The sequence below is a fragment of the Notamacropus eugenii genome, chromosome 1, assembly GCF_028372415.1.
Source record: "Notamacropus eugenii isolate mMacEug1 chromosome 1, mMacEug1.pri_v2, whole genome shotgun sequence".
Lineage (NCBI taxonomy): Eukaryota > Metazoa > Chordata > Mammalia > Diprotodontia > Macropodidae > Notamacropus > Notamacropus eugenii.
In genome coordinates, this window is record NC_092872.1 from 576,851,835 (window position 1) to 576,864,745 (window position 12,911).

The 12,911-nt window shown below is 39.9% G+C and overlaps 1 protein-coding gene across 2 annotated transcripts in view; it reads right to left on the reverse strand.

Moving 5' to 3' along the window:
- Positions 1-2,154: 2,154 nt before the first annotated feature.
- BLK (BLK proto-oncogene, Src family tyrosine kinase) overlaps positions 2,155-12,911 on the reverse strand; it is an 85,404-nt gene continuing 74,647 nt past the window's right edge. For both annotated transcript variants that reach the window (XM_072634399.1, XM_072634400.1), the window contains exons 12-13: positions 7,472-7,603; positions 2,155-3,829 (exon numbers count right to left, since the gene is read on the reverse strand). In XM_072634399.1, the coding sequence (XP_072490500.1) occupies positions 3,627-3,829; positions 7,472-7,603 (335 nt within the window). In that variant the 3' untranslated portion in view covers positions 2,155-3,626. The remainder of the gene's footprint in view (positions 3,830-7,471; positions 7,604-12,911) is intronic.

Genomic DNA, 12,911 nt, shown 5'->3' on the forward strand with positions numbered 1-12,911 from the left:
CCTCACAAGTTGTCATGAGGCTCCAATGATATTCTGGGTGCAACGGTGTTTGCAAACTTTCAAGCGTACATTGAAGCCAATGTTTTGGCAATGGTGTGTGCTGTAATAAGCAGACATAACCTCTGGCTCAATGGGGACAAGAATAGGTTGGGGGAAGTGTGCCTTTGGCTTTTCCCTCTCCCCGGTCCTGTCCCTGGAAAAGCTATCAGGGACACTTAGCACAGAGATCCCACCAAGAACTTCCCTCCCCCTCCCCCCAGCTTCCTCTTGCCCTTCCTCACCCCAGGGGACTATTAACAGGAAGGATAGGAAGGAAGGATTAATTTCCTTCACCCTATGACCACCACCACCCTAAGGAAATCAGTTTGTCCTGTCCTTTCTTCCCACCCCCCCAGCAATTCTCTTCCTACTACTAATCCTATCTGGACTGTCTGATTAGGCTTTTTTTGTCAGCAACAATTTCTTATCCTCTTGCCTCTGCACTGTCTTTTCCCATCAATTGTCAACCCTTTCTCTGAAGAATGGAAATTATGGAAATGATGGGCAAAGTGCTTGCTTTAGTCTCAAAAGGGAAGCTATATATGTCCTGGGTAGTTTTTTTCAGAGATAGACCTTGGGAGAAGTAAAGGCCTCCTACCACTTTTCCAAACCCCATTACTGCCAAAGATAGGGACTGGTCCTGTGATTTTCTTCCAATAAGGAAATGCCCTGTACAGATGCCAGTTGGCACCATATAACTGAGGAACACAGTAACTTTGCCTAGGGGGTTCCACAGCCAGTATATGTGGGACTTTAAACCAGATCATCTTAGCTCCACAGCTGATTCTCTATTGAGAATCTACATTGAGGTTTTCTGAAATAATAATTACAAAAATGAATTTCTATAATTTTACAGAGTATATGTCTCAGCAATCCTGGGAGATAGAACAAATTTTAGTTTATTTTACAAGTAAAGAAACTAATGGTCTCCCAGGTCATTTTGTAAATTCAGAGGCCAGAACTTGAACCCAGAATTAGGATTTGAACTCAGAATACTTAACTTCAAGCCCATTTGAGTATCCACACTATGCAAGTTTTACAAAGCACTTTCTTCATAAACCTGTAAGGTACCTAGTATAAGTATTATTTATGTGCATTTTACAGATGAAGGAAACTGAGGGTGAGGATAAGTGAAGTGACTTGCCAGTGTCAAAGCTGGAAATTGAATTCAATTGTGGAGGCCTAACATTCTTGGATTGTTTCTCTACCAGGTTGTGATAACTGATAGGGTAACTCGTGGAAAAAGGCTGAGAAGACTGAGAGCCCCAGACAAGTTTCTTATTATTGTGCAGGGTCTTTCTGTTCAATCTTGAAGGGCTGATTAAAGAGTAATTGAGAAGATAAGGGAATGAAGACATTTCCTAACATGTTGCTAGGCCTCACAGAGGCTAGGTGCTAGGCTAATACTATCTATGAGGACACCCCTGAACCAATCCTGGTTGAGACTATGCATCTAAGAAAAAGGGTTGGTTGATCCAAACAGTCTTTTAAGTTAAACAAAACTCCTGGGTCACAGATACAAATGTGTGTACCCCCATAGAACTGGTGACACCTGGGGAGGTGGAAGGTGCAACTGTAGAAAGAAGGGGAGGGAAGGTCTAGCCTGACTATGATGGATTTTCTAACATTTATGACTAACTTATGACTGGTCCTGGTCCTCTTCCTAGATGAGACCAAACTTCTCAGCCAATCTATTATGGTAAAAAGCAGTGGTAGTTGGCAAAGTCCAGTATTTAAGTCTGAATTCTGACTGTGCTAGGCTTAGTCAAGTCACTCTTGGCTCTCTGGGACTCGATTTAATTATCTTTGGGGAGTGGGTAGGATTGTTGGTGAAAGCAGAATAGGCATAGATGTACTTTTTGAGTGCAGGAAGAAAGAAGTGGAAGTGTTGCCAGGTTTTGTGTATATATGTGCATATACACAACATACACATATGTATATATACATGTGTATGTATATGTATACATATGTACAACTATATTTTTTATTTTAAAAATACCCTTATTTTTAAGTCATTTTTTAAAAATTTTGAACTCCAAATGTTGTGTATACACAAGATACATATATATGCATATATGTAACTATATTTCTTTTCTTTAAAAAAATAATTTTAACAAATACTTAACAAAAATAATTTATTTTTAACAGTCATTCTCAAAAATTTTGAACTTCTCATTCTATCCCTCCATCCAGCCCCTCCTCCACCCATTAAAAAGTCATGATACCAGTTATACATACAAAACATATTTCGATATTGATAACAATATTTCAATATAATTGCTTTCCTTTGCAAACCTCTGTATTTTATGTAATGCATGTAAAAAGACTATTCTGAGGAAGCTTCACCAGTGCACAGAAGGGGTCCATGATACACACACAAAAAACTAAGGACCTCTAGGATACATGGTCTCCAATGTCTTTCCTAGTTCTTATATTTCGTTTCCAGCCTCAGAACAAGAGGAGCCTCTGCTGAGGATTCTTGAGGCAAGAGCGCCACCTGGTGTTCCACTTAAGTTGCTGAAAGTAACACGAAAGATGTATACCATGGTAAGAGGGAAGGGATCCCAGTCAGAGCATGCATTCATTTATGCATTCAGTATTCTGTCAATAAGCATTAATTAAGTGCCAACAATTTGTCAGGCACTTTACTAAGTACATCAAATAATTAAATATTTACAATGCATCCAGCATATGTTGTTGGTGGATATACAAAAATAAATAAGGTTATAGTCGTTGCTTTCAAGGAATTTGATTGAAAAATAATCCATTTCATACAATCGTAGGTTTTTAGGTACAGAAAAAAAAAACCTAAGACAATATCATGTCTGGCTAATTCTTTCTTCAGTAAAGGAAACAGGCTCAGAAAAGGAAAGTGACTTTCTTAAGATGATCTAAAGAGTAAATGGCAGGCAAGATTTGAACTTGGGTCTCCTGAATGCCCCTTAGTCATTGGTCCTTCCACTATAATACTATGCTGCTTTTTAGTTTCCAGTTATGGAAAACAAATCAGTTCACAAGATTCAAATCTGTATTTTCCTTTTATTTTTCTCATATATTACGGAACATAAAAAGGTAACATACATTACATTTTTTTTTAAAAAAAGATCATATTACAATTATGAAGAAATGGTATTTTTGTTGGACAAGATATTCCAAAGTACTTGAGGTCAAGGTCAAACCAGAGCGTGGGCTATCCATATAAAAGCCCAGAGAATCTCAGTTCTTCCTGGGTTCTTTCCAGGACAATAGAGACAGCTGACTGCCTATCTGGAGCTATCAGGGCCTTGGGCTGGTAATGCTTCCTTTAATGATGACTTTGTTATAGCGAGGCCTTGGTTTAGGCTCAGTAACTGCCATTTAGGTTGGCATCTTCTCTCACATTACCTCCCCTGTCAGGCAATGTTATTCATATGAGAACAATTTCTTCTCTATAAATATTTTGATCCTAGTACCTCTATCCTGTGAGTCAAGAGGACAGGAATTATGTAGTCTTTAGGAGTCTGTCAAGAGAAGTGATTGGATTCAACTGAGGAACCTCTTCAGCTCTCCTAAAAGGCTAGGATTGAGAGGGAGGGCAGTGCCATTTTCTAGGGCTGCAGTTCATACTGTTGCTCCGTGGCTGTGTAGAAGTCCTCAAGTACAGACTGTAAGTATTCAAAGGTGGGCCGCTCCTCTGGCCTGCTGCGCCAACACTTGCTGATGATGCCATAGAGCTCAGCCGGACACGTTTCAGGACAAGGCATTCGATAACCTCGTTCCAGATTCCGAATGACCTCTGGGTTGGTCATGCCTTTAGAGGATAGGATTGGAGATGACGGGAGAGATGTTGTGGAAAGAGAGAAAAGACTGAATGAGTTTCTTAAACCTGGGGAACCAGAAAGGGCTTCTAGGACCCAGTGAATTGAAGTGACTTGCTCAAGGTCACACAGCTGCTAAGTCAGAAGCAGAGCAGGTTAGATCTGGAATTAGAACCTAGATCTCTGACTTTTAATTCAATGATCTTTCCTCTCTTGTCCCTTGCCTTCCTATCATGCAATTCAGCGCTCAATTACCTACTGTTTTATATTACTCATTAATTATTTCGTAAATATTTCTTATATTCCCAACTAAATTGTCTGCCCTTGGAAGACAAAAGTCACATCTTATTTTATTCATATCTAACCTGTTGAATTTAGGACAGTGTCAAAGAAAACTACCAAGTCAATGAAAAATATTCTAAAGGTGATAGAAATGTCTTGACTAGGATGGGGTATTGAAATGATCAGTTGGTTCCCTCTGCTTACAATCAACAACAACAACAGGTTAGAGTGATCCTAGATCTAGAGCAGGAAGTGATCTCAGAGTCCAAATCCTTCATTTTCCAAATGAGGAAACTGAGTCTAGAAACACCAAGGTCACATAGGTAAGAAGTGGCAGAGTTAACCACAGGTCTGCATTTATGTGTTGGAACTTGGGGTACCAAGAGCAAATGAGCAACAGCTAAATCTGCTGCTTTGTCTTTGTTCTTTTGATCTGATCAGAATTAACTTTTCATCGTCAGAATCTGCTCATCCATCAAGTTCAAGGCAAAAGTCTGCTTTTCAGAGCTAAAGGGCTTTGACAGTAACGAAATATTGCCATCTAGTGGTTAAGAGACAAACTGCAGGATTTGCTAACCTATTTAAACGAAAGGGATTGCAAAAGTGGTTTTCAAAGTGTGGTCTGGCAAGTATGGGGAATAGGAGTTTTGAGGGGGCCCTAAGACCCCACCAGAGGGTCCAGAAAGTGAAAAATATTTTCATTATAGTGCCTCTGTCTTAATTTCTAATATGGTAAATATAGATATCCTCTTAAACAAAAGCTCTTTGGGATTTTCAATAATTTTAAAAATATAAAGGGGTCCTGAGACTAAAAAGTTTCAGAATTTCTGCTTAGAACAAGAGCACAGAGAAATGATGTCCATCTATGATGACTGTGGCCAAAAGTAGGGATGTTCTGTTACTGGAAATGAGATTTAAAGTGGGTCAGTCAATAAACATTTATTAAGTGTGTACTATGTGCCAGGCTCTGTGCTAATTTTAGGGGATACAAAGAAATGCAAAAAACAAAAAACAGTCCCTGACCTCAAGGAGCTCACAGTCTAACGGAGAAAATGACAAACAAATGGGTACAAACTCTACAGAGGATAAATAATAAACAGTTAACAGAGGGAAGGCACTAAAGTAAAGAGGAAATAGGGAAAGCTTCCTTGTAGAAGGAAGCCAGGGAACCTAGGAGGTGGAGTTGAGGGGGAAGAACATCCAGGCATCTCCAGCAGATATGTAGAAGAATCAGGAGAGAGGAGGGTCCCAAATATCTCAAGACAAGAGTGTACCAAAGACACGAAAGTAATCAACAGGACGATAGATTGGAGAGTTGGTCAAAAAAGAATAAAGATTGAAAAGAGGCCTTTTTTTTTTTTGTCAGTTAGTAACTTTAGAGAGAGGATAGTTTTAGTGGAACGATGAGGTCAGAAGCCAGACTGTAAGGGATTAAGAAGAGAGTTAGAGGAGAAGTAGAGGCACAAGTAGAGGACATTGTTGATGGTCTTCTCAAGGAGTTTAGCCACAAAGGGTAAAAGAGAAGTAGGATGATTGTGGGAATGAAAGGATTAAGTGAGACTTTTCTGAAGATGGGGGAGACATTGACATGTTTGTAGGCAGTAGGGAAAGGAGCTAATAAAACGGAGAGACATTGAAGATAAATGATAGAGGGCGGATGACAGAGAAAGCTGTCTCTTAGAAGGGTTGGGATAAAATAGGATTGCTTGTTCAGGTAGAGAGATTTACCTTGACAAGGAGAAGGGTCACCTCTATGTTTGAGACAGGGGCGAAGGAGTAGATGGTGGAAAAGGCACCTGAGTGATATGGAATGAGGAAGGGGGCAGAAGAGGGAGCTTTTGGTAAATGGCCTCCTTTTTTCTGTAAAAAGTAGGCAAGATTTCCAGGGGGAAGGAGGACCCATGAGAGGTTCCAGAAGAAATGAAAAAATTTGGAAAGGTTACTGTGAAGGTGGGAATAAGGAAGGTACACAAGGATTCCCTAGTGGCAGTGAGGGTCCATTTGAGGTTGTGTAACATAAATCTGTAGTGGACTCAGTCAGAATGGCTGTATAATTTTCTCCATCATTGCTCAGCAGCATATGTGTGGGAGTTCAGGGAGTGAATGGTGGGAGTGAACCAAAGCTGAAGCTTAGTAAGGAAAAAATCAGTGACATGATAAAGAGGCCAGATAAAGGGACAAGAGAAGTGTAGAATTGAACTGGCTTGCCAGACGGATTGAGATGGAGAAAAGGGGAGAAAGGCTAGTGCAGGGGAAGAGAACTGAGGATTGAGGGATCATATAAATCATATCATGAATAAAGAGTAGGGGTTGGTATGGGAAAACAGAGGGAAAGGTGGAAAGTCAGTAAATTATATTTAGAATTTGTGAATATGGAGGTGGCGCATTTGTGGGTGATGGCAAGATCAAGAATATTAATATATTTGTGGGTGGCTGAGGTGGAATGGAGACTAGGTCATGAGAAGGAACTAAATGGTTAGGGTAATTAAGGGAGTATCAATATATATATGCTGGTGTTCCCTAGAAAGAAGTCAGGGATTGGGGAGAAGAGAAAGATTGTAAATCAGATTCTGAACACATTGAGAAAGAATATGTCCTGGAGGTCTGGAGGTCACAGCTACCAAGATTTTGATTGAGTAGAAGATATGAACCTTAAAGGAGGAGAGGTTACTGAGTGATGGAGGTAGAGGTAGAACCTGGAAGGGGCAATGGGTATTCCAACTCTCCCACTTCAACCAGTAAATATAGGGGAATGAGTGAAAGTGCATCTAGTACAGGAAATGGTGGCCAGGGAGGCTGTGTCATCAAGGGGAGCCATGTCTTAGTAATTGTCAGAAGATGGAAGGAATAGAGGTGAATTTGTTGACTATGGAATAGGCATTCTAGAGGGCACAATGAAAGGGTAGGTCCCATTTAGTTGGAGGAAGGAGGTTTGAGGAGAATAGGAATAAGGAATCAGCTCATAGGGGCTGGGGAATGAAGGTTGGATGATACTGTACAGGATTTTGGAATCACTGGAGTATGTAGAGTAAAAGGTTCTAAATATAAGGGGTTTTCTATCTTGCCAGGGATAAGTTAATCCTTATCCTGACATATCTTCATCAAATGACAAAATGAATCCAGTTGATCTTTATTGCAACTAATCTGGTCCCTGATCTAATCACGTTGTCAGGGATTTTTCAACTGAGATACAGTTGGCATGAAGGAGTCATGAATTTTTCTAACAAAATACTTGTCTGGTTATATAAACAATGGAAGACATGGTTATCTACCTGAAGTTTCTAAAGAGTAAAACTCCAACAAGGAAAGAAGGGAGCCTGAACTGCCCTGTGCTGCTGGGCTAAACTGTGTACCTGGGTAAGGAATCCTTCCATAGGTAACAATTTCCGTCAGGAGAACTCCAAAAGACCAAACATCAGACTTGATGGAGAACACTCCAAAATTAATGGCTTCTGGGGCTGTCCACTTGATGGGGAACTTGGCACCTATGGGAAATGAGAGAGAAAAAAACACACAAGCCCCATGAAGCAAAATATTGAACAGGCTTAACCTGGGTGTTCATTTTTTCTTTTTTGATATTCATTTAGTATTTCATTTTCCCTCCAGTTACATGTAAAAACAATTTTTAACATTTGCTTTTAAAATTTTGAGTTCCAAATTCTCCCCCTTCCTCGCCCCACTGAGAAGGCAAGCAATTCCACATAGGTTATATATGTGTAGTTATACAAAACATATCCATAACAGTCATGTTGTGAAAGAAAACATACAAAAAAAACTCAAGAAAAATAAAGAAAGTTTAAAAAAGTATGCTTCAATCTGTATTCAGACACCATCAGTTCTTTCTCTGGGAAGAGATAGCATTTTTCATCCTAAGTCCTTCAGAGTTGTCATGGATCGCTGCATTGCTGAGAATAGCTGTCATTCACAACTGACCATCTTACAACATTGCTATTACTTTGTACCCAGTATATTTCACTTTGTATCAACCCATGCAACTCTTTCCAGGTTTTTCTGAGAGCATCCTGTTCATCATTTCTTACAGTATAAATGGTATTCCATTATAATTATATATTACAACTTATTCAGGCATTTCCCAAATGATGGGCATCCCCTCAATTCCTAATTCTTTACCCCCAGAAAAGAGATGCTATGAATATTTTTTTGCATGTAGGTCTTTTTCCTTTTTGTTTTACATCTCTTTTGGGATACAGAACTAGGAGTGGTATTGATGGTCAAAAAAGGATATACATGGCAATCTCAGTCATTTTTTCCAGAAGCGTAACCCACATTCTTGACAGTACTCAGTCAATAAGGACACTTAACATATGTTTATTGAATTGTAGTTTTAGAGCTGGAATAGACCTTAGCAACCATTAAATCCAAACTTCTTATTTCAGAAGTGAAGAAAAGAGGCCCAAGGAGGTTAAGTGATCTGGTCCAGGTCACACAGGTAGTAAGCACTAGAGGCAAGGATTGAACGTAGTTCTATTCCAGAGTCAGTTTATTACACTGAATCCAGCTTCTTTGCCTCAGTTGTCTATAAATGATTGCCAATCAGCCAACAAGCATTTATTAAGTGCCTGTTATATGCTGGGCACTGTGCTAAGCACAGGTTATACAAAAAAAGGCAATAAAACAAAAAAATAGTTATTGCTTTCAAGCATTCTGTAAACTTGTGTTGTTTGGTTCTTGTTCAGTACTTTCACAAGTGTCCAAACTCTTCACGACCCTATTTGGGATATTCTTGGCAAAGATACTGGAGTGGTTTGCTATATCCTTCTCCAGTTAGTTTTACAGATGAGGAAACTGAGGTAAACAGGGTGAAGTGACTTGCCCAAGGGCACACAGCTAGAAGGTATCTGAGGTAGGATTTGAACTTAGGTCTTCCTAACTTCAGGCCCAGTGCTCTATCCACTGTGCCATCTAGCTGTTCCAACATGTAAATTACTGTGTACAAGATTGATCTATCTGCCTAAACATCTATTTATTTATCTGTTGAATTAGAAATAATCAAGAGAGGAAAGATATTAGCATTTAAGGGGATAGGGCTTCCTGTAGAAAGAAGGAATTTTGCTGGGGCTTAAGGAAGCCAGAGGGAGAATTCCAGGCATAGGATGACAGCTAGGGAAAATGCCTGGAGTAAGGAGGCCAGTGTCAGTGGATCTTGGAATAAGTGGAGGGAAGTAAGGTATATGAGACTAAAAAGGTCAGAAGGGTCTAGGTTATGAAGGGCTTTGAATGCCATACAGAGGATTTTATATTTGATCCTGGAGGTGATAAGGAGAGATGGGTGACATGGTCAAACCTGAACTTTAGAATGATTGATTGATAGATAGCCTTGAGTGGCAGAAGGGTGGGAGAACAGCTAGATGGCTCTTGGAGTAATCCAGGAATACCAAAGTATAAAGGACAAATCTAGCAACTGATTGGGTATGGGAGATGGGTGTGGGGGGGGGGGAGGGGGGTGTGGGTGTGTGGAGTCAAGGCTGATACAAGTCTGAATGATTGGAAGAATAGTGGTGCCCTTAACTGTATCAGTTAAGGAGGTGGAGTAGGGGAGGGGACAGCTTAATGAGTTCAGTTTAGGACATACTGCATTTGAGGTGTCTATGCAATTCTAACAGATATTTGGAGATGTGAGGCTGGTGGTTAGGGAAAAGATTAGGGCTAGATAAGTAGACCTGGGAGCCATATACACAGAGATAATAATTGTATGGAAGGGGAAGAAAAGTGGTCCAAGGACCAATGTCAGAGACATTCATGGTTAGTGGGAATGACCTGGATGAAGATCCAGCAAAGGAGCCTGAGCAGCAGTGGTCAAATAAGTGGGAAGACAACCATGAGAGAGGAGCACCATGAAAACCTAGAGAGAAGAGAATATGGAGGAGAAGAGGGTGATCAACAACCCACAGCTGCAAGGAAGTGAAGAAGGGTGAAGATTGAGAAAAGATTATTAGTTTTGGTGATTAAGAGATCACTAGTAACTTTGGAGACAGTAATTTCAATGGAGTGACAAGGTGGGAAGCCAAAATACAGACTTAAGAGTGAGCAGAAAGGAAGAGAGAGAAGATACTGATAAGTGACTATGAGAAGTGATACAAGCCAGTGATGCTACAGCTTGGTGGCATGGTGGATAAAATGCTGGACCGGGAGCCAAGAAGAGTCACACACTTCCTAGATGTGTGACCCTGGGAAAGTCACTTAACCATTGTCTGCCCCAGTTTCCACATCTGTCAAATGGAAATAATAATAGCACCTACTTGTTGGGATTATCCAAATGAGATAATATTTGTAAAACACTTAATACAGTGCCTGGCACATAGTAGGACTAGATACATGCTTATTCCCTATCTTCCTTAAAGCACTCAGTTTTCAGTCCCCATAGGAACTCTACTCCTGAGGCAACATTAGAAGTTGGAATTGTGCCATAAAGTATTGTACCCAGCTGGCACTGATCCCAAATCTGGTATTAGGAAGCACTTATTGCTAACAAGGGCAAATCTGGCTCTAACTACAAAAGCTTTGCACGATGTCTTCTACATATGGATAACCAATGGACCAGAAATGACCCCACAGGCTTTATACTGTATCTGTTTATGTTCAGTCAAGGACTACTTGTACCTATTGATGTGGTTACACTCTCTGAGGATGAAGAGACTGGGAACATTCACAACCAACTCATTCTCTCAGCTGAAAAACTGAAAGAAGTTTACTATCTAGCTACAACTTCTGCTTAGGAAAATACTGACAGAAACAAATAATGATATGGTGGCCAAATTAATTGTCAAAACCTTAAAGAAGGAGAAAGATTTTAGCTAAGGCATATTGATGTTCATGCGTCATAAAAGTTAACAGGTTAATAGAAAGGGTTCCAATAATCACATGTCAGCATAAAAAATTAAAAAATAATTTTGGGGGAGTTTTGTGAAAGTTATAGACAACATGGGAAGGCAGCAAAAACAGAAAAAGTTAAGAAACTCTGAAATACATGAAATATATGGATAGTATTCTATAATACAAAAAAATTTTTTATAATAAGGTTCTGTAAACACCCCATAAAAGAAAAAGAAAAAATTCAGACTTCTCTGATACTAAGAAAGGGTCAAAATGTTTTATGCAGATTTTCCAGATCTCAGGGGTGCCTCGCCCCTAATCCTGTAATGTGAGTTCAGTTATAGCGGTAGATAGGTCAGCAGGTCTCGGAAGATCAGGGCCTAATCTACTCACAGCCAGACTAAGCTATGATGTTACTGGGGAAACCAGAGAAATGTGTACAAATCTAGCCAATGACAGTACTAATATAAGATGTGCCTTATATGTAATTACATACGTTCGTTGTTGCACTTGGTAATTACTGCATACTGTTACACCACAGATATATTTGTCTGTTAGCCACATACAATTTTACTGTAATTTCACATCTGTTGGCATATAATATAAGCTGTTGTCTATGTATAATCTATTATTATGATGTTATTATATTGTTTGTTTTGCTGATTATATATGTTTTCTTGGATATGTGTAACCTACATGTAATTTGGAGCTGAAGTCACTGAAGAGCTATATAGAATTTGGGAGCCAGTTCAGTCATTTTTCAATTGTGTCTAACTCTTTGTAAGCCCATTTGGGGTTTTCTTGGCAAAGATATTAGAGCAGTTTGCCATTTTCTTCTCCAGTTCATTTTACAGATAAGGAAACTGAGACAAACACGGTTAAGCGATTTGCCCAGGGTCACACAGCTAGTGAGTGTCTGGATTTAAACTCATAAAGATGAGTCTTCCTGATTCCAAGCTCAGGACTCTATCCACTGTACCACCTAGCTGCCCTAATTAGTCAATTTGAAACTTACTGGGTTGATTTTCTGGGGACAGTAAATGTCTAACTTAGGAAAAAGTATAAAGGAGTTGGTCCTTGAAAGTCCAGGACCTAATTATAGAAAACATTGTACAGTTGTGACCATGCCAGGTAATCTCTTAAGAGGTAGGACAAGTACTTTGAATGAACTGCAAAAGGAGCTGACAGGAGGAGCAATGAGTTGACCACAACTCCCTGAGTGATCTTTAAAAGTCAGGTCAGTCAGTTCCGGATAAAATTAGACTGAGAGGGGTGCAGCTTCTGATAAGACTTGGAGACAACTCGCAGACCTGAAGCCCTGACAAATCAGACACAGCTAGGATTTGCAAGCATGGTCAGAAGCAGTTGCCACAAAGAAAGGAACCAGAACTCTGGCCTACTGGGTGTGAGGAGTGTTAGAACAGTTGCATGGTTGCTAATGAATTCGACTTTAAAAAAATGTTTATTTTGTGTTCACGAACAGCATTATCTGTAGGGCTTTGCTAGTCTAGATATACTTACTGGGAAGGCCACTGAGAGGAGGCAACGGAGGAGGAAGAGAGACCCAACACTGAGATGGTTTTCCAGAATATTGTTTCTGACTGGAGGCTTAGTTGTTTTGCTTTTCCTTATGACAATTAAAAGCTTATTGACTGACTGATAGATAGATAACTACAGATCCTTTGACACAACTTCTCAAAGCAATAGACAATTTATACTTTTGTTGTTTAATTGTGTCTGACTCTTTGTGACCCCATTTGGGGTTTTCTCAGTAAAGATATGGGAGTGGTTTGCCATTTCTTTCTCCAGCTCATTTTACAGACGAGGAAACTGAGGCAAACAGAGGTGAAGTGTCCCAGGGTCCCACACCTAGTAGGTGTCTGAGACTGGATTTGAGATCAGGTCTTTCTGACTCAAGGATGTGTACTCTATCCACTTTGCCACCTAGTTGCCTATGTA